The sequence below is a fragment of the Hydra vulgaris genome, chromosome 03, assembly GCF_038396675.1.
Source record: "Hydra vulgaris chromosome 03, alternate assembly HydraT2T_AEP".
NCBI classification, from domain to species: Eukaryota; Metazoa; Cnidaria; class Hydrozoa; order Anthoathecata; family Hydridae; genus Hydra; species Hydra vulgaris.
The window spans coordinates 17639176-17663008 of NC_088922.1; the positions used below are offsets into that span (position 1 = coordinate 17639176).

The 23833-nt window shown below is 27.7% G+C and overlaps 1 protein-coding gene across 2 annotated transcripts in view; it reads left to right on the plus strand.

Annotated features, from left to right (window-relative positions):
• The window catches only part of LOC101238717 (1-acyl-sn-glycerol-3-phosphate acyltransferase delta), a 54189-nt gene extending 30858 nt beyond the window's left edge, over positions 1-23331 (plus strand). For both annotated transcript variants that reach the window (XM_065792515.1, XM_065792516.1), the window contains 2 exons: positions 9827-10028; positions 22807-23331. In XM_065792515.1, the coding sequence (XP_065648587.1) occupies positions 9827-10028; positions 22807-22883 (279 nt within the window). In that variant the 3' untranslated portion in view covers positions 22884-23331. The remainder of the gene's footprint in view (positions 1-9826; positions 10029-22806) is intronic.
• Positions 23332-23833: the final 502 nt, after the last annotated feature.

Below are 23833 nucleotides of genomic sequence, written 5' to 3' on the forward strand. Positions count from 1 at the left end.
CCACATGTTTCCTAACAAAATCTTTCCTGTTTTCAATATTATTTGGTGTTAAAAATGGATACTTCTTTGGTACTTTGGCTTTAACATATTGTTGAGTAAGTCTTTTTCTAATTGTCGAAGCATCAATTTGCTGGCCAAGAGTAGTTTTTATTTCTATTGATATTGCAAAAGGATTTCTTTTGGAATAATTAACAATATTTTTGTCATCTCTTCTAGATGTTTTCCTCCTTCAACCATGTGTTTCAGGTATATTTTTTTTTAAATTGCATACTATATTAATTGAACAGTCCATTAAATTTGAAACTTCTTTCAAAGTTTTACCTTGATTTTGTAAAATTTTTATTAAATTTCTTTTATCTTCCGAACAATGTATGTTACATCCCATTTTTCTTTTATTTTTTATCCTTTTTTTTTTAGTTTCTTCTAAAAAAATAAATATTTTCATTTTAATTCAATAAATTTCATAGTAACTGTTAACAAAATTAATCTTTTAACTAAATAAATTAAATTATTATTGTAAATAATTTAATTTTAAATATACATTACTTATTATTTTGCACACCTTAGAATAAAGTATTCATAAAAAATCAAATAAATACACGCACAAACTTGTTTATACATCACCAGCAAACAACACAATATACATAAGAAAGTGAGGTTAGAAATATATGTGGGATTCCCGCGTTTATGTCAAGCATTTTCCTAAATATGATATAATAAACGCATTATCCTTATATATATATATATATATATATATATATATATATATATATATATATATATATATATATATATATATATATATGTATATATATATATATATATATATATATATGTATATATATATATATATATATATATATATATATATATATATATATATATATATATATATATATATATATATATATATATATATATATATGTATATGTATATATGTATAAGAGGCTTGGGTAAAATGAGGTACTGGAGGAAAATGCCCTTCTAGAGTAACAAAATTTGTCGAAATCAATACAAATTTACTTAAAAATAAAAGAATACAACATTGACAACATTGTAGCAAAGCAAGAACACCATAGAATGTAAACTTATTAGTGTATTGAGCTTTTACAAAAATATACACAAATACTCTGCTATATAATGTTAGTAGTAGTACTAGCAAGTTGTCAAAAAAAACTCGATTAGCTATACATTGTTACTATAGTTACAGTGTATACAATATTATAAAGTATAAAGGCTACTATAATATTATTGGTCTATTTTTCTGTTTAATTGAATAAAATTCCAATTAAGCTAGATAGCTTAATTAGGAGTTTTTGAAAATTGGAACAACAGATGTCATGTTCCAGCAAGCAGAAAAACAAGACTTAGTCAAGCACTTAGTAAATAGTTTAGAGAAAATTGAAGAGAGTTCTGGAAAACAATCTTGTAAGACTTTGACAGGAATGTTGTCTGGACCACAAGCCGTAGAAAAGTTTGATCGAGATATGACTTTAGCAACAGAAGCTGGAGTGATCCTTGGGAGATGTAATAAGATCAGTCCCACAAATGAGAGATGGAGTGTTAGGCCTTCCTTTGGTAACAACACTGTTGAAGATTTTCCAAAAGTCTCTAGGGCCTAAATTCTGATATAAGATAAGAGATTTAGTGAACTGAGAATAATGGAGCTTAGCATCTGATAACACCTTTTTACATCGATTTCTTGCAATAATAAATAGCTGTTTATTCTCAAGAGAGTTGTTCTTTTGAAAAAGATGAAAAAATTAGATATAGCTGCTGCACTAGAGGGTGAAAACCATGGAGTAGAATGAGGCTTGACTTGGAATCGAAAATGAAGTACGAAATAAAAGATTGAAAGAGATCCTTGCATGGTCCGAACCAACTAAGGGAGAAAAAGAAGAATAAATTCACATAAATTAAGGAGTGAAGGTAAATGAATAGGGTTGTCAGAAAAATGAGTAAGAGCAATCGCAGAAGTAATAAGCTTTAGTACCAGCAGAATCAATGGCATTAGAGCCAAGCCATTCAGTGTGATGAGCATTAAAGTCACCAATAACAACAATATTGGCAGAGGGGTAAAGAGAGAGAGAGAGCGAGAGGGGTAAAGAGAGAGAGAAATGGCCAAGCATGTGACTATTGGAGTCTTTGCCAATCAAAGGATAGTAGCCATCAACACTGAGATCAGAAAAAGGAGTAGCAGAATTTCAAATAGTTTCACTAAGAGCAAGCAAGTCTGGTGAATTTTGCAAGAGGTTAGATTCAACTGATGGAAGGTTGCTTTGCAGACCATGAATATTAGTAAAAGATATATTAAAACAATTAGGTAATGGAGATTGTTTTTTATGCTTAATATTTTGATTTACTTAAGTTATTTAGAATATTTAACATAAAAAACATAAAGTTAAAACGTAAGGCATAATTTAAGTTTAAAGAGAACTTGACTCATTTCTAGATAGAGTACGTCCTCCCAATTATTGAGCTATGCAATTTTCTCAGTCCTGTTAATTAACCCTAAGTCGTAACATAGGGTTCTTTATGTGGCCACAACAGGGACACCATCCATGCGCAACATGGCACGAAAAAATAAAAAGATATTAGGTTACAGTTATTTATGTTTTATATGGAATGATTTCAATATTTTTAATTCCGATACAAAATGTTCGAGCTATCTGAAGAAATTTGCTGTAAGGGAATGAAGAAATGGTAATGATGAGAAAACTAAAAGAAGTTAATAATGATAAAATAAAATTTTTTTTAGAATTTTTTTTAATTTATTTTGTTTTAAATAAACAAATGAAGATAAACTTTTTTTTTTGTCGAGTTTTAATTTTTCAAACTCATTCACAATGCACACAAGACTTCGATTCCATTCACTGATGCACTGATGTGTAATTGAATACTTACCATACCTCAAAGTTTTATAGAGTGGTACATTTAGTTTTCCATTATTTATGTTTCTAGTTAAATAAGAATCTATAAATCGAGTTTCAGTGAAGAAGGTTGTAATAGAGGAAGGTAAATTTTTGTTAAGGGAGTCAAAAACAAAAAGAAGATTACCAAATTTAACTAGCGCTGACATGGTCGGAATTTTAAGTTTTTTGAAGAAGTTTGAAGTTTCTGTATTGTGGAGTTAAAAACTTTATTATTCAGATTGATTGGCGCTGAGCTAATAACAATTTATTAATATTACAGTTGCCAATTTGTCCCCAAACCTGATAAGAGTAGTTGAGATGAGACATTGCAAAATTGCAAAATACAGATTCTTAAGAGTAGTTTTATCAACGTAATGGCGAATTATTGAAAGCATGCCATTAGCTTGATTAAGTTTTTTACAGAGTGCATCTATATAAAAATTCCATGAGAGGTTCGAATCTATAAAAATACCAAGATATTTAACAACATGCGTTGGATATAAACATTTATTATCAATTTTAATTTTAGTTATAAGGTTGTTGTATAAAAGTTTTTATCTTGGAGATAAAAATTTCTCTGAACTTGGAAAAAAATATAAGTTCAGTTTTTTCCAAGTTCAGAGAAATTAGGTTTGCATTAAACCAATAAACTAAACCTTTTAGATATAAGTTTATATTCTTACACAAGGAAGGATGAGACTTATTAATATGCAAGATATTAATATCATCAGCAAACAAATGGACTAATGAGAAGTGGACAGTTATTTAGATCATTAATATAAATTAAAAATAATAAAGGGCCAAGAACAGAACTCTGCGGAACACCACAAACTATGTTTTTGTTATTTGATTTGTAACCATTAATGCTAACAAACAGCTTATGATTTGAAAGATAAGATTGAAACCAATTACAAGCAACTCCTTAGATTCCATAATGTTCAAGTTTAGAAATTAAAATGGTATGATTAACAGTATCGAACACTTTTTGTAAGTCGATAAAAACACCACCAACGAAATGACCAGTATCCAGTGCCTTTTTTATTTTTTCAGTTATACTTATTAAAGCATGGCAAGTAGAGTGCTTTGATCGAAATCCAAACTGAAAATCATTTAAACAGTTAAAGGAACTCAAAAATGAGTACAATTTAGAATACATGAGTTTTTTAAGGAGCTTGTTAATGTTAGATAGAATTGAAACTGGTCTATAGTTAGTACACAAGAGCTTTGAGCCATTTTTGTATACTGGAATCACACAAGATAATTTCAATTTATATATAAGTGATGAGATTTCAGAATGGTTTGTTGGAGATATCATGAAGATGTTTAAAATACTTTTTATAGCTAATGTAAGATGAGTGAATTTTAGAATTAAGTTTATGAGCTACATTTGTGAAAAAGTTGTTGAATTCTTCGCAGATTTGAGTTGGTTCAGTTATGTATGTTTTGTTAACTTGTAAGCAATTTAGAGGTACATTATTGACATTTTTGACATTTATTATACTTTTTATGCCTTCTCCTTTTTCACAAAGATTTTTTGCATTTTTTAAAAAGAATTTTTTTAAATTTCTTGATTTACTCAGTTTTATTAGATTAATTATGGTTTATAATTTATAGTGTTTAAAGATAGTTTTTAGTTTAATTATATTTGTTGGAACATTTTCCTTTGAATAAGATTTCGAATTTAAATTGATTTTATTATTCTTTTAGTTTTCCATGATTGCAGAGCTTGCATGAGAGCTTGCATGAGAGCTTGCAGCTCTTAATACAAATTTTTTTGAGTGGCACATGACAATCTAACAACAATGTTGTTTGAGAAATAAATGCTTTAAAACTGGATTTAATACCGTTTTTATTGGTAATGGCATTCCACTCAACTTTTAATAATTCAGATTTAAATGATTCTTTATTATAGTTTTTAAAGTTCCTGCGGTATAAATTATGATGGCGTGGTATAAATAAATAAAGAAGTTTAAAAACTCAGAGGTTGCAAAGTCAGAGTTTGACTGTACCAGATCCATGTTAAAATTACCAAGTAGAAAGACAGATTTATTTCAGTAGATATTTTTTGGAGAAGGACAGACATGTTGAACGTTTTGAATGTGTTAAATTGTACACATGATCATAAAGCCTGCTACATTTTGAATGAGTCCAAAACAAACATACATCATATTGAGTTGCACGGCAACTTATGCTAACTTTTTTTGTACATGAAGTGCATACTCCCCAAAAATTAGAGGTCATAGTAAAACTAATGAGAAAGATAAAAGAAAAAAATTTGCCAAATTCAGAAGAAAGCTTGGAGTTGTTAAGTTTTAAAGGAGAAGAAAAGAAAATAATAATGAAAATAACAATGAAAAATAATAACAATACAATATTATAAATAGTAATTATAATACCAACAATCATAATAGTAATAATAATATTAATATCCACCATAAATTAAGCAGTATTAATGAACAAACAAATAAAAAAATAATAGTTATTATAATATAACAATAGGATAATAAGTAACCAAAATATTACTAACCAAAAATAAGAATATATAATTAATTATAAATTAAATAAAAAAATAAAAATTAAATAGAAAATTGTATTAAAATTTATCTAATATTATAGATATATTATAAACGAAAACAGAAATAACATAAAACAAAAGTAAATAAAATTAAAATATATGTATATATGTATATATATATATATATATATATATATATATATATATATATATATATATATATATACATATATACGCGATTAGATTTTTTTATGAATTAACATAAAAAAATCTAATCGCCATTTTTTTCTTGCTCATAACCCCTCCTCCACTCCTGCCAGAGGGGAGGGGGCATTATTTATTTTAACTTATTTATAGTAACATATATAATAAGTCTCATTTTTGCATAAGATGTCATAACATTTACGTTCAGCGGTTGTAAAGTAGCTTTAGTTATAATTTACATTATTACTATTATTATATTGCATTAAATCTAACGGCTGTATTTTTGTAAAATCAATGAACTTGATATAATCTTCTTTTAATTAATTATTTCATTTTCTATTTTATTTACATATTTTAAACTGTTTAAAACAACTAGAATATTTAATTTTCTATAAGTTTTTAACAATAAAAAAAATTATTTAAAACTCTAACAAAACAATCTATAAATTTGAAACAGTTATAAAAAACTATTAAAAATAATGAAAACTTTATCATGATAAAATGTTAAAACTTAACATTTTCACGAAAACCCGCACAATCACAAACAAGAATTTTTAAAGAAGATTAGATCGTATCATTTTCTTCCAAATCTGATATTGTAACTGTCGCTATATCAATGTCTGTTTTTCCTGACTTTCTTTTTTTCGGATAGCAATGAAAATTTGCTGACAATCGTCTAACTTTATCATTATACCATTTGTCCATAGCAGTATCAGGTTCAAATTTGTCAATCTCAGGACCTTCTTCACTTATCCGAAGTAGAGATTCTAAGAGATCTCGTTTAGACAACTTCTCCAGTTATTTTTTGCACGATTCATACATGAAAACATTCATTCTACTTTCGCATTTGTAAAAGGACAAATTAAAAATAGTTCAAAAATATCAAGAATATTTCGGCATTCTTTGACCAAATTTGATTTGGAAAAAACAATTTCCCAAATTTTCAAATAATACTCATTTTGATTGTTACTTATGATGGGAAACATGTATGCTTTTAAAATGATCCACTCATGAAGTATATTATTCAAATCACATCCTACACCAATTAAAAGTTCAGAAAAATGTTCAACAACTTCACCGCCAAAAGTTCCATCAACAACTTCTTTATCGCCAAAAGTTCCATCATTCACATTTAACGGCCAGTTATAAACGTTAAGTAAAGCTACCAAATGTATAAACAATGGTGATTTTTGGAGAGATTGAAAACGGCTTTCTATACATATAATAATATTTGCAATAATTAGCTTGTACTCTTTATTCAAATAGGTATTTAATCGTTTGTTTTTTATAAATTATTCCTTCCTTAAACAATCGGTCTTTTTCCTGCATTTGAACATTTTTGCTAATTGATTTTCTAAATCTTTTATTTTTCTTTCTTTTAATTTATGCTCCGCTTTAAAAAAAATTATCGTTACAGAAGTCACTGCAGTTTTATACTGTAAAAGAACACTAAATATTCGCGAATAGAGTATCAATCTTCTAAAATAAAAAAAGAATAATCACGAAAAAAAGAAAGATCGCGAAAAAACAAATTTTAAGAAAAAACTAATCGCGAAGGTGCAAAAAGTAATTGTGATACGCTTAATTCGAGCCCTGATATATATATATATATATATATATATATATATATATATATATATATATATATATATATATATATATATATATATATACATATATATATATATATAATAATGTATACTAGTAATAAATTAAAATAATTAAATAAAATAAGATACAACAAAATCAGATTAAATAAAAATTATATTTAATCAAATTCTTCTTTTTCTTTTTTAATAGATAATTTTTACTTCTCTTTTTCTTTGTGATTTTTATTGATTATTTTGAATGGTTTAAATCTTTTTTGAATTCGAAATTCTTTTGTTAACTCATAAACGTTTTTTCTTTATTTTTGAAATTATTTATTGAAAGTATGTACTTTTTCCTTTTCTTTCTTTTTTTTTTTTTTTATTTATTTTCTATTTATTTTCATTTTATTTATTTATTTTTATTTATTTTCTATTTGCTCATCAAATATTTATTTTACTTTTCTTTTTTTCGTATTTAAATTTCTTTTACTGTTCCATTAGAAAAAAACATCCGCCACCCCTGAAAAAACATCCTCCATCCCTCAAAATAAGGGGCCCTATAAAAAGATTGCAATGATCCTATCTGTCCCTATCTGCTTTAACATTTTTTTTTTGCTCAACAAAACAAAAAACTTATTGCTATGGAGCCATTGCTTGCAGAACAACTATATAGGGGTTGATAAAAATTTTGCCAACCCTTCTGGTAGTGATTAAGATTTTTGCTGCCGCCTTCCCTTCATATCTATTACAACCCACTATCTTTCACTTGAAATGTTAGGGATAAAGTTATCATTAAACATGTGGAAAAGTTTTTCCAGATTATTTATATCCAGGTATTACTCTCAGCCTAAAAGCGTAGTATCCATAGTAACCTTAAATCATACTATTCAGCCAAGTATTCATTATGTCTGTCACATAGCTAAGTTTCTGCAGCAGCTTCTTGTTCAATATTCGAAATTTTCCTAAAATTAAAGTAAGGTATATTCTTGTTTTATATTTTATAAATGAGATCAGTAAAACTTAACAAAAAATAAAAGATTTCTATTACTTCATCAAATTTTAATTCAATTTCAATATAATATTGCTCCAAATCTTCATCCTTCAGGAAAGACAACCAAATTTCAAATGGATCTGACAATGATGTTGAATCACTTTGAAGCTATAAATGTAAATAGGTTTTTAAATTCCTTCAAACATCATTTAACATTGCATTGAAGCCATAATTTACAATATTTAAATGAATAATAATTTGACTTATCTAGTAAAGCTACAAAATAATTTAAAGCTACCTCATATTTCTCCAGTTAAATTTAAAATTTTTTAGCTTCTCAGAAAATTCTAGCATTATCAATTATTTTCTTGATATTATGTTTAATATTATTTTTGTAGTTTTCTCTAATATCATGGTAGTAGTCAATTTAATATAGGCAGTTTTTTAAGCAGTCCATCTAAGAGTTCCAATGTAGATCATTTGGGAAGTTGCAGCATAGCTTCATTCCTATCATCCCTAAAATTTAGAACTAACTTTATTAGTTGATATATTGACAGAAATTCACTTAATAGAAGAGCAATGACATTTTAAACTGTATAAGGGACCATACAATAATTTATTATAAACAATATTACATATTTTTGGTGATGATTTCTAAAGCATTTATTAACTTCAATCAAATTTGCAGAAAATTTGGTGTCACATGTTCTAAACTAAATTTGAGTAACAGGCTTTATACACAAATGTGGATGTATATGTACATACACATCTTCGATAACTTCTTTTATTTTTTTTTATTTTGTTCAAATTGTCATTTGTATAGATCTGTTTAAAATAGACAATCAAGTTTTCTTAAACTGTTATTTTTAGGTTTTTTCAAATTAAAATAATTCCTATGGTACAGTGCAGTGTTATTTACATCTTGCTTATAAACCTTCTTGATGTGTTTTATTGCTTGAATAGCTAATTTCGCACAATATTCAGAGGATTAAATCTGGGATCTTCCGTTTCATATAAGAGCAATAATTGGATCACTTCTGACATTCCTTCAATCATCTTGTATCAATGTAGTAGTACTCCTGTTGCTTGCAAATTCACTTTTCATTGATAAAATAACTTCATCATTAACTTTATCCAACTCTGCTGAAAATTTCTTTCTGTTAGGAGGATCATAACCAGGTTTTAAAAAACTCACCAATTTTTTAAATTCTTTATTTTCAACAGCATTAAATGGAATGTTAAATTGAATGAAATTGCCATACCATATTTAAAAATAATACAATAGAATGCATAGTCTACTATATTGACAATCCAAGTAAAACATTTGATTTTTAAAAAAATGAAAGAAAACTTTTTTTTGGAGCTTTTTTTTACTTTTAACAAATAATAAGTTCATTTAAATGGTAATTTATATATAGTTAAAATTTATATATAATTAAGAATATAGAACTTTGAAATAAAAAAGGCTCTATAATGAAAATATCACGTAATAATGCAAAGCTATTAAATTCAAGGATCATGCTTCATGCTTATTTAAAATAAACTGAAAATGTATATATTTTTCTTTATATATATTTTTCTCGTTTCTTTTCAACTTAATGTTTATATTTTTAGGATGTGTTATATGAGACATTTCTGCAGACAGGAAAGTTTCCTGGTACCTTGGTTCCACTTCCTAGAAAAATTAACAATTTAGTTTTATTTACAGCTGTTAATGTTCTAGTAGGCCTTATTATTATTTCTTGGATAAGTTATTGTGTCATTGTATTTGGAATTGGATTTGTTGGTTTAGCAATCCTTGTAACTTGTTTTGTTGGTAAGCTGTTTTTTAAATTTTAAGTATTAAAAACATTGGGAAGCTTAATTTAACAATTTATTAATTTTTGCGTATTATAAAAGTTTTTTTATTTAAAAAAATAACAACTGTATTTTTTGTTTTAATACTGGATTGTAATCTAAAATTAATACGAAATTGAAAACCTGTTTGAGAAAATTTAGCTTCTCAACTTTGATCAAATGATCAATGGGATTATGCACATCATTCCACAATATATATGTTTGTGTGTATGTGTGTGTGCGTGTGTGTGTGTGTACAGCGCCCAAAGTTAACCTCAGCATTCGGCATATGTCGAAGGTTTTTTAGTGTTTTGATAACTTTAAGAAAAGGAGAACTTTTCTAACAAAATTTCAAAAACAAAATATAATATTGTGTAATAAAAACCATTTTTCATTCAATCTCATTCATGAAATTTATAAGAAAATAGTTTATTAAAAGCGCAAAACTTTAATTCAATTTTTAAAATGTTGCCAAGGTAATGCCAAGGTAAATGGTGCTTTTTTGATTGCCATGGTCAAAAAAGCTGGATTTTGTATGTTGATTCTTTAATAAATAATACTCTTCATTGTTCAGAAATGCCTTCATACTGTGCTGCAATAAACTGCACAAGTATGAGTGGAATTACTAATGAAAATTATCAAGTTATTAAGTTACTTCAATGATTAACTCACTATCCAAATATAAAAGTTATATATTGTTTTTATTTCTTCAGGTCAAAAGGAGATCTTGATGGAAAACCTATTGAAATGCTAAACAATGATTACACAGGTCAACAAAAACAAAATTTTTTTCTGGTGCCAAGAAAACAATTTGTTTTTTATGTAGCATTTCTTATTTTGATTTCAAATATGCAACTCATTTTTTACCATCACGTCAAGTTGTAAAGATATTTGGGTTCAAATCTTTAGTATTTGGGGTAAAGTCCCTAATATTGTCGAAAAAAAAGTTGTTCAAAAGTATGTCAACCTGGGTCTCAAAAGAAGTGTATTTTCATAGAGATTTTAAGATGTTATTCGTTTGTAATAAAAATAAGTATTTTTTGTATTATTGCTAAAAAACATTTTGTTAACATTTTTTTGAGAGTCTTTAGCATTTTTTCAAATAATTTTTTTGCCAAAAAATTTTAAGGAAAAATTTTTATGTTTTATAAAATCTCTATAGAAATACGCTTTTTTTGAGACCCAAGTTGACATACTTTTGAACAACTTTTTTTTGACAATATTAGGGACTTTACCCCAAATATTAAAGATCTGAACCCAAATATCTTTACAACTTGACGTGATGGTAAAAAATGAATTGCATATTTGAAATCAAAATGTGAAATGCAATCCAAAAAACAAATTGTTTGCTTGGCATCAGAAAATTTTTTTTTTTTTGTTGGCCTATGTTATTGTTTGTGAATCAATCATTTTAAAAGTTCAATATTTAATTTAGCAATTATTGGGGGAAAATGCCTTCTTCATAATTTCATCCCTACAGTATTTAAGTTCTAAATATAGTCTCATGACATCACATTCAGGCGCTGTATAAGATAGACAAATATAATTCTATCCTTTTTGCACCAAAATTGATGATTGACATTTTGATCTTGGAGCATTTTTTTAAATGAATGTTACTGTCAACTGTTATACTGACTTTTTATTGACCAACTAATTAGTTGATAAAATTGGTACTATTTTTTATTTAGTAAATTCAAAAAAGTTTCATGCTAATAAATTTGCTCAATGTGATGTAACAACAATAGCAAATAACATGTTACTGTTGAGATTATTTAAACTTTGGATTAAGAAATGTATGTTTTGTGGTTTAAATGTTACATAACTAGTATACTGAAAGTCACTTTAAGCAAGAATGTTTAGAAAGTTTGATTGGAACTATTCAGAGCAAAGAAGGTTGAAATGACAGACAGACTTTTTCAATTTTGAATTAGCTTACCTGAATGCGTTATTCTTGTTGCCAATAGAAATTAGCAGGTCTAAAAACAATTTTTAATTTTTTTAAATTTTTTTTATAATTCACTTCCCCAAGTCCGAGAAGGCCACTACAGATGAGGAGGCTACTTGTGGTTATAACCCTCTCTCAACTCTATAACTCCGAAACACGAACCTTGATGAACAAGGCCACTGCGCGGAGAAACAAGTTGAGCGCGGTACTACCAGGGACTTGGTGGGAATCAAACTCGGAGCCTCTCGCTTATGAAGTGAGCGCTCTATCACTACACCACTACCGCATAAATTTTCTTATAGAAACAGATTCTAGCTTTGTACTGCATAATAATGCTTTATTTAAACAATCATTTTTTTTTTTGCTGACAAAAAAAATCATTTTAACAGGTTTACTGTTACAGTTCTTATAAAGAAAACTATTTAAAAAACAGATATATATATATGTGTGTGTTTATATATATATATATATATATATATATATATATATATATATATATATATATATATATATATATATATATATATATATATATATATATATATATATATATATATATATATATATATATATATATTAAGGGTATGACAATTTTGCAACCCTGTATCCCCATACTCAATTTAGTGGAGTTTTTATGCAAAAATCAAGAAAATATCAAACATTTATACTATATCTCAAAAAAGTTCACCCCCATTTAAAAAGAAGATTTATGGAATATAAGAAATGTAATTTTGCAATACATGTTCCATTACTTTACTGAAAACCTATAAACGCGAATAATTAAAATAAATTTACAGTGTATTTGACAATAAGTATTTAATGTTAAGTTTTTCTATGCCATGACATAAAGGCACTAAATCTTGCATCACTTTTACCGCATGTTCTGCATATATATTTGACTGTTGTATTGGAATCGGTGTTGGCTCTGGACCAAAACGTCTTCAATGATTTTAATGCTTTTGGATGCTCATTGCATGCTTTTAATAGATTAACAAAATCTGCAGGATTGAAGTAGTGATCACTAAAACTTATCACCCCATAAACCACAAGCAGCGTGCGATGAAGTCGCATGCTGCTTGAGCAGATTTCGATTCTTGATAGTCTGGTATTAGAATGTAAGCAAGAAGAACAAAAATTGCTCTTGAGCTCCATTTTGCATTGCTTATAGCAGGAAGTGATTTGAAATTCACTTTTGGAAAGGTACCTGTGATTTTAAACTTTCTAAAACAATCTATTAAGTGATGCAGGAAGTCCATGTCATCTTTGCCAGTGTGTGCAATTCACTTTCGTCAAAGGATTTCCTGGAATAATAACTTCAGGTTCTCGTACTCTTGCAGTAATCTTGTCACAAAAGTGTAATGAAGAATTGGTGGTCTTGTTGATCTTTCAAAAAGATCATTCATGACATGTTTTAAAAGAGTATCTAAAGTATGGTGTTGACATCCTATAAAAGTAGGCTTTTCTAGTCCAATGGTTTTGAAATGTCTCTGTAACAGTGTTACTACATAAATTCTTATTCCGGTTTTTGCAGTTGTTGTGTCAGATACAATCATTTTTATAGTTGGCCACAGCTCATATTCATCCAGCACAAGCTTTATCCCATTAAATATTGTTCACCTTTTCCATTCATCAGCTCAAGAACAACAAGTCTAACCTCTCTCTTTTCATTTTTCCAAACAACTACTTGATATTCCATTTTCTTTATGTGCTTTCCATCAAAGTGTAAAGACAACTTTTTATTTTTTAAGTTCTCTATATAATTTGCTTTCAACTTTTCTCCTTCTTTCATGACACCTTTGTAGATGCCACTTTGAGTTGGTGTATGAATAGAAATTCAACCTTTTGATAGAGTTTTGCAAACTTTATGTGCTTTTTCAGTACTAATCTTCGCAGAAATCACTAAATTCACAGCCAAATTTGTTTTTCGTCTTTTCGATGATGATTACAAACTTTCGACATCTTCAGCTTCAGTATCATTGGTGGAACACGACTCTTCAGTTTCAAAATGACCTCCTTCACTAGCTAATTCATCAAAATCTTGGTCTTGGCTGATGGACGTTTGTTTCTTTATCAACACTAGTTTTCTTGTATGAATACCTTCAGTATCTTCAATTGTGGTACAGTATCTAACTCTTCCATTTGTTAACATTCGTAGACCATAACATTCTTTATCTTTCTGACACAACCATTCACCTTTCTCATCAGTTATGTTAAACAATTAGGTAAAATTTTGAGTTCCGGGTTTTCGACTATCTTTGTCAAGTTTTTTCAATATATTTTCAATTTTTCTTTCTGATGCTGATTTCCCTTGCAGAATTGGAATATTCAACTTTCTCCATAGTAGTTTAGTTTCTTTAGCCAAAATTGCAACTCTCTCCTTTCTGCTTTTCGCATTTGACGAAAAACTTTTAAATCAATGATATGCTGTTCTGCTGGCATTTTATTCATTTCACCAATATTTTTTAACAACAGCACATCTTATTAAAGTCTTAGCTTTTTTAAAGCTCACTAAATTTAATTTACAAACTTTCTTATTCTTGTCTGAAGCAAGACCATTTTTAGCCATTTTTGTATGTCTATTATGTTATTTATAACTCATCAAGATAACACTAAAAAGATAAGAAAAATTACTTTCAGCATGGGGTTGATCTTTTTCAAAAATTAACATCAAAAACTTATATTTTCTGTTTATAAATATAGTTTCTCCACTCACAATATATATATATATATATATATTCTCCACTCCACAATATATATATATATATATATATATATATATATATATATATATATATATATATATATATATATATATATATATATATATATATAGATCTAAAGTTTGTTGGCTTTGGGAAGAGCAGAAGGAAAAAAGTGATTCTTACGCCAACATATACGTCACTTTTAATTACTTTTGACTTTCGTCCAACATTTCCGTGTTGGACGAAAGTAAAAACCATTAATTTAATTACAAATTAATCGTTTTTTAAAAAAACCACAAAAACGCAAATTTAATTGACCAGAATGTTTTTAAAAACATTCTGAATGTTTTTAAAACATTTTGAATGTTTTTAACAATATAAACAATGTTTTTATTTTTATTTTTTTTAATAAAATGTTTTTATTTTTATTTTTTTTAATAAAATGTTTTTATTTTTATTTTTTTTACTGTAAATCATGCGCAGAGTGTTGCTACATCGACTATCTTATAGCCTGACTCGCAAGGGAGTGCTGCTACATCGACTGACAAATAGCCTGACTCGCAAGGGAGTGCTGCTACATCGACTGACAAATAGCCTGACTCGCAAGGGAGTGCTGCTACATCGACTGACAAATAGCCTGACCCGCAAGGGAGTGCTGCTACATCGACTGAGGGTTTGGTTTGGGCAGGCAGTCTATCATTATTAAAAAAAAAAAATTCCGGTCTTGCATTTTAATTTTTACTTTTTGTCAACAAAATATGGAAAAAACTTTCGGACAACATCTAAGGGTTCTATATATATATATATATATATATATATATATATATATATATATATATATATATATATATATATATATATATATATATATATATATATATATATATATATATAATTATTAGACTCAACTAGGTTTTTTTCAATAAAAATAGTTTTTATATTCTAAAAAGAATTTATTGAACAATTTAAAGTTACATTAATACTTTGTATGCATTTCTTTAGCCTTAAGTAACATTTCTATACGCTTTGGTATGCTTTCTACAAGAACTGGACATTTATTTTTTATTTCCTCATCATGGTGCCATATTTTGATAAGTTGTTCAATCAATTGAACTTTTGTGGTAATGCTGGTTTTCTTTACCCTTTTCTTAACAACCGCCCATAAATTATCTATGGGGTTCATACTGGGCTGTTTCCTGGCCATGGCAATGTTTGTACATGGTTTTCTGTCAAAAACTTTGTCACTGACTTGGCTTTATGGCATGATGCACCATCATGCATAAAAATACAGTCTCCATCAGGAAATAAGTGTCTCAATTGGGGCAGCAGTCTTGTTTCCAAAACTTTCTTATACTGGTGCTGATTTATTGTGCCTTCAACAATATATAAACGCCCTGTGCCTTTGGCTGAAATGATACTCCACACCATAACTGTGGTAGGATGCTTCACAGTCTGAGCAACACAAGTCTCAGAAAACTCTTCGTTTGAAGATCTTCTCACATATTGACTGCTTTCATCACATATCGAAAACATGGATTCATCAGAGAAACAAACCTGTAATCAGATAATATAACAGACTGCAATAACACACTGCAATAACACAGCTGAGTATTGACCGGAATTGGCAGATGAGTAATGAAAAGATCTTGAAAATTGACGGTTAAGTGTGAAAGAAAAAGGAACATGGGTTGGTTGGTGTTAGGGTAGAGATTTTTGTTTAAAGAAGCATGTGTAAGAAAAACTATTGAAATGTTTAAGTTACTCACCTTACTCCAATCACTTCCAAAGCGAGATTTAACCTCATGGGCCCAGTTTACCCTTTTTTTAGCCATTGCCCTTGTTATTTTGGCTTTCTTTCTTGGCCGACGTGCTGGAAGACCTGCATTAATAAGCCTTCTCCTAATCGTAGAACTGCAAATATAAACACCATACTTCTCCAAGGACTTTTTTAAGTCTTCACTAGTGGCTCTTTTATTCACTTTAGCCATATGGATAAGTTTGCGTTGGGTTCTCAGGCTCACTTTGGACTTGCGTCCACAATTTCCTTGTTGTGCAGAATTGTTATCTTGCCCATTTTTAATAGCCTGGCTGATACGGCTTACAGATTTCTGTGAAATTTGTAGTCTTGAAGCTATTTCTCGTTATAAATACTTTTTTTCTTCAAGCAATGTTTTAGTAACAGCAACTTTTCTAGGTAAAAGATCTTTGGTTCTCCCCATAACCTCAAAATCTGTAGAAAAAAACAAAACAATTTGTAATCAGACTTTTTATACATTTTAAAATAGAATTGTAGCTAATAAACATTAATATGCTAATGGTTAACCTTAATGATTTAATTAAACTCACCTTCAGCTTTTATTTTGATGAATGTATTTACAGTAAAAATTCTTTTTACAACAGCTGATTGACCACCTTTATGTTTATAGCAGTGTTGACAACCTACCAAGCTTATGCGTGGTTACCAAGTTACTAAATACTAAAGGCATGCATACAAAGTATTAATGTAACTTTAAATTGCTCAATAAATTCTTTTTAGAATATAAAAACTATTTTTATTGAAAAAAACCTAGTTAATCCAAAAATTTTCACACCTCTGTATGTATATATATATATATATATATATATATATATATATATATATATATATATATATATATATATATATATATACACATACACAATATATATATATATATATATACACATACACAATATATATATATACACATACACGACACATATATATATACTCATACATATATATATACATATACACATACACACATATATATATATATATATATATATATATATATATATATATATATATATATATATATATATATACACATACACGATATATATATATATACACATATATATATATATATATATATATATATATATATATATATATATATATATATATATATATATATATATATATATATATATACACATACACGAGGGTTATCCCAGAACTACCTAGCCTAACAAAGAAAACACAAAAACAAAAACAACCATGGCTGAAAGTCTTAACCTTTGAAAGCTTAACTGTGAAATTTAATTTGAAATGAAAAACATCCGCATTTGGCGATGAAGAAAGTGTTGTTTCATCAAGACAATGCACCGGTTCACATATCTGTTATTGCCATGGCTAAAATTAATGAATTAAAGTTTGGATTGCTTTCTCACGCACCCTTTTCACCAGATATGGCCCCTCAGATTATTTTCTTTTTCCAAACTTGAAAATGGCTTGGTGAGAGAAGATTTTTTACAAACGAAGAGGTAGAGTCTGGGGTCATCGAACCATCGAAAAATAGCAAAATAATCAAAAAATCTGCAAAATAGCAGAGTTCGATGGTACTTGCTATAAACGCCGGGAAAAGTGTATCGAGCTAAAAGGGGACTATGTTGAGAAATAAAAATAAATTTTTCAAAATTTTTGTGTTTTCTTTGTTAGGCAAGGTATATATATATATATATATATATATATATATATATATATATATATATATATATATATATATATATATATATATATATATATATATATATATATATATATATATATATATATATATATATATATATATATATATATGTATATATGTATATATATATATATATATATATATATATATATTATTTTAAAACATCAAGAAATACAGTTTCTCTCAATACAAATAATATTATTATATAAGAAATTTTCGCTGGGTTATAGATACCATCATCATCAGCTTGTAAAATATTACAATAATTTTTAATCGTTATAGTTTATATAAAACTGTTACTATTGACGTCAGCGGTTGAATGGCTTCTTTTGATTTTTAAATTTTAAAAATGGCGTCCAAAACATAGTTTTGACATATTGGCCTTCATCAAGGTTAATTCCGCCGTTTCGCGCAGAGCACATGTTGTTTTGTATTTCTAACGCCTCTCTAATTTTTCTTTCAAACTTTTTATTTTCTACCTTTAACGTTCTTGTTTTTTCCCAAATAATATTTTCTTTGCAAAAGGTTTTATGAAATGCTAATGCAGATTGATTAGGCTTGTTTTCATTAATGCTCTTCTGATGTTGATGCATCCGCGTACTTACCTGCATTTTTGTTTCACCTATGTAAACTTTGGAGCAGTTGCATTTTATTATATACGTTCCAGGTTGGCTGTTACTTGGTAGTTTTGTTTTGTTTTTTGATGTTAATAAAGATCTTAAATTTGGGTTTGATTTAAATACTGCTCTGTACCCTGCTTTCCGGAATATTTTTCGAAGTTTTGGTGAAAGGCCTGGTACCCAAGGTAAAGACACTACAGGAAGATTGTTGCATTCTGATGGAATTTTGTTTTTATTTTGTCTTTTTTGATGGAATTGGTGTGTAATATTCCTCAATAGCTTTTCATCGTACCCATTTTCAATAAACATGTCAATTAAAAAATTTATTTCGTTTTGCAAATGATGTTTACTACAGATGGAGTAAGCTCTGTGGAGAAAACCTTTAAAGATAGCCGTTAAAATATTCGGATCGTGATTTGAATGTGGTTTAATTTGAATATTAGTGATTGCCTCTTTTCGATATACTTTGTACTCATATTTTCCTTATGTGTTATTTATAATGGTTAAATCGAGAATGTTAAGCGTTTTTGTTTCGCTTTCAACTATAATTGTATATTGTATAGCAGGATGTTGTTGATTTAAAATGTCTTGGAATTGTTTTGCTTGTTTGATGTTAGGAAATCTTGCATGACTATCGTCAACGTATCGTAAAAATGATTTTAGATTAAGTGTAAGATTTATTGTCAAAGCCATTTTTATTGCATTATTTTCATGGAATTGTAGAAAAGATTCCGCGAGAACAACCATGAAAGAAAGTCCGATTGGTCCTGAGTTTTCCATTACGTGAATCTAATTGTTCCAATGAAAATAACATTGATATAAGCAAAGTTCTATGAGTTGCTTTATTTCAGGTATACTTAGTTTTGTTAAATTTTTATATGATAAATTGTTACTTAATTGTTCTAAAAGTATAACGGTGGCTTCTTTTAACGGAATTGACGGGTACAAATTTACAACATCATTAGACACTTGAATATCATTGTTGGCGACATTCCAATTTTCAGCTTTTTTTATAAAGTCAAAAGAGTTTTTTAATCGTGTCGGATTTTCATTTAAGACTGGTTGTATTATCTTAACTAAGAATTCTGATATTCCGTGGTTTGGTGTGCCAATGGTAGAGATAATTATTCTCATAGGGTACGATTTTTCTGGTTTATGAGCTTTTATTACTCCATACATTCGAGGTGGGATAGGATCACTTGGATATATTTTTTAGTATTCCTCTTTAGAAAAACGCTGTTTTTTATTTAGTTTTGAAAGAAATCTTGTAATTTTTGCCGCGTAACTGGCAGTAGGGTCTTCACTAATAATTTTTGTCAGACCAATTTGTTCACGGATTTTTTCTAAGGCTTTAGAATGTTCAATTCTTACAAAACCTGTTCCTTTGTCAAACGGGTATATTCATCGTTTTTTATTTCTCTAAAAGATATCCTCTGTTCTTTTGTCAGATTGTTATTTATTTTTTTCTCCATTTTTAGTATTCTTAAAATATTTTTCCTTAAATTTTGTGTGTTTTCTACTTTGTTGTTGTATTCTAATTTTAACGCAGAAGACTCTGTTGTTGTTATAATATCCATGTATGGTATCGACTTTAAAGATGGTACAAAATTTGGACCAAGGTTTAGAAAATCATTGTGACTTATGGAAATATCGGTATCGCAAAGGTTTAAAACTGCGTCCTTTTTATATTTTGTTGTTTTTCTCGCAATATCTTTTCCATTTGCATGTTCACTTTGAAGTATGTTAAACTTTTTTATTAATCGTTCTTTCGATTTAATAAACATGCTTTCCCTTGAATATTCAGTAATTTGTTCTAATTTAATATAGTCTTCTTCATCAAGTTTACATTTAAGAAAGTTTTGAAGTTTTTTAACATCATTCATAAAATTAAAGAATCGTTTCTTTGAATCATTTATATTTTAACAGCTATATTTAAAGGTTTTCTCCACAGAGCTTACTCCATCTGTAGTAAACATCATTTGCAAAACGAAATAAATTTTTTAATTGACATGTTTATTGAAAATGGGTACGATGAAAAGCTATTGAGGAATATTACACACCAATTCCATCAAAAAAGACAAAATAAAAACAAAATTCCATCAGAATGCAACAATCTTCCTGTAGTGTCTTTACCTTGGGTACCAGGCCTTTCACCAAAACTTCGAAAAATATTCCGGAAAGCAGGGTACAGAGCAGTATTTAAATCAAACCCAAATTTAAGATCTTTATTAACATCAAAAAACAAAACAAAACTACCAAGTAACAGCCAACCTGGAACGTATATAATAAAATGCAACTGCTCCAAAGTTTACATAGGTGAAACAAAAATGCAGGTAAGTACGCGGATGCATCAACATCAGAAGAGCATTAATGAAAACAAGCCTAATCAATCTGCATTAGCATTTCATAAAACCTTTTGCAAAGAAAATATTATTTGGGAAAAAACAAGAACGTTAAAGGTAGAAAATAAAAAGTTTGAAAGAAAAATTAGAGAGGCGTTAGAAATACAAAACAACATGTGCTCTGCGCGAAACGGCGGAATTAACCTTGATGAAGGCCAATATGTCAAAACTATGTTTTGGACGCCATTTTTAAAATTTAAAAATCAAAAGAAGCCATTCAACCGCTGACGTCAATAGTAACAGTTTTATATAAACTATAACGATTAAAAATTATTGTAATATTTTACAAGCTGATGATGATGGTATCTATAACCCAGCGAAAATTTCTTATATAATAATATTATTTGTATTGAGAGAAACTGTATTTCTTGATGTTTTAAAATAATATATAATATACTCTCATACAAGATGTCATCTTTCAAAAAAATATATATATATATATATATATATATATATATATATATATATATATATATATATATATATATATATATATGTACGTATGTATGTTTAAACTTGAATGGACAATGATAAATATATTATGTCTTAAGAAAACTTATCGAATCATAATAGTTAGTCTATTTGATGATCTTCAAATGAAACTTGAAGGAATAATTTGCTAATATTGCTGTTCTTTTGAACAATGAACAAGAAACCTAATTCTAATGAAACTAATGTTTAATAATTCTAATGGGGAATTTTTTTAAATATTTTCAAAATAGTATAAAAAAAAAGAATAATTCTATAAATAGTTTACAAAATGAATTGAGAGTAATCACTGACAGCATTTGGTTTTTTATAACAACATAATATTTATTTGTTTTTAAATGTTTTTTTACCTGGGCATTCCACAATCCTCTGTAAACAAATTACTTGTTCTTACGTGAGTCGACAGGCCTTGGCAATAAGGCTTGTAATCAAAATAACAATAACGCTTGTAATCAAAATAATGACGCTTGTAATCAAAATAAAAACTTTTCTTTCTATTTTCGGCAAAACCGGCAAAAATTTTCTTATGCACTCAAACCTCTTTTTATGCGGTAGGTAGGGACCGCATAAAAGAAAACGCATTAAAAAAAATCACATAAAACTTCAGGAGTACCTATAATAAATAGTTTTCGAAACAATATTAAAAACACTTTTTTTTTATGCGGTTAGATACGGACCGCATAAAAAAACTCTTTGCATTGCTACATAAAAATTCAATTCAACTCTCATATAAAAAATATTTAAAAGTTAACGTTGTAACGCAATTTGTGGTTGCATGTTCATAACAGTAACTATATAATGACGTATGTACATACATATTACACATTTTAATTGTTGAGATTGAAATTATTGTGCTTATAAATTGTAAATTATATGAGATCGCACAGAAAAAATCGCATAAAACAAAGCGCACAAATAAAGTATCGCATAAAAAAGGACTGCATAAAAAGAGGTTTGAGTGTAATATGCAAAAGTTTGTCCCACATTCCTGAAATAAGAATACCTTCGAAATTTTGATTTATTTTATTACAGTATATTTTATGATAGTTGTTTTTTCTAGTTGTACCAAATGTATATTTCTTTTATTCGGTATAATATACTTTTAGTATATGCATTTATGCGGTTTGTTACAATTGTTTCAAAGTCTGATCGAGGAAGCAAGTTCGGACTTGAGAAAAAATGAAGTTTAATTTAATAATGGCGAAAGTATAAATTTTATATTTGTCTCATGCGTTTAATTTTTTTTGGTCAAAAGTGTTTTTTAATATTTTTATCAATTTTGGTTTTAAATGTTTTTGATATTATTTTTTATAGGTTTATTTAACTCTATTTTTATTATTGAGAATCATTATTGTTATTCATGATGTTAGAATATTTTTAAGCTTTTTTAGTTTGATATCAATATCACTTATCGTAAAAAAAATGTCGTTTTTTAGTGAAACTTCTTGATAATTTATTGCATTTGGGTAAACATTTCCTATTTAATTTTAATATTTAAGATTCGTTATATGTCAATATATGATACATTTATTATACTATTACGTATCTGAGTATTTTATTTTATCTGAGTATTTTATTTAGACTACGCAATTAAACGCCATCATTAAATGAATTAAAATGAATTTAATGAATTCTAAAGATTTTTTACTAACATATGTATCTAGAGGCATATTTCCCAAATATCAGTTTTCAAGCTTTCATTCTTTCATTACTGTTTTTTGTTTGGCACTCTTCAATATTTGAAGCTTCCCAATATTTTATCACCAATTTGTTTTGAGAAAAATAACATCACAAAACAAGGTGTCACCATCCCCAATATATGAAGTGTATTTTAAGTTACTTTTCAATAACAAACAAAATTATAGTACCATTACCCTGATAAATAACAAACAAAATTATAGTACCATTACCCCGATAAAACTTTCTGCAGTTTTTATTATTAGCAGCTCTTAGATTTTTAATAAAATTATTTAGAGGCTTCAGGTGGTCTATTTTTTCAATAAAAAACAACCTCTGCATTTTTCGGAAAGAACAATAGCATCTAAGCATTCTCTTTTGAAATAGCATTTACAAATGAGAATTCTATTTTGTAGTTGATGTCTACCTTTTAGCCAAGTAGTAGCTCTGGTCGTG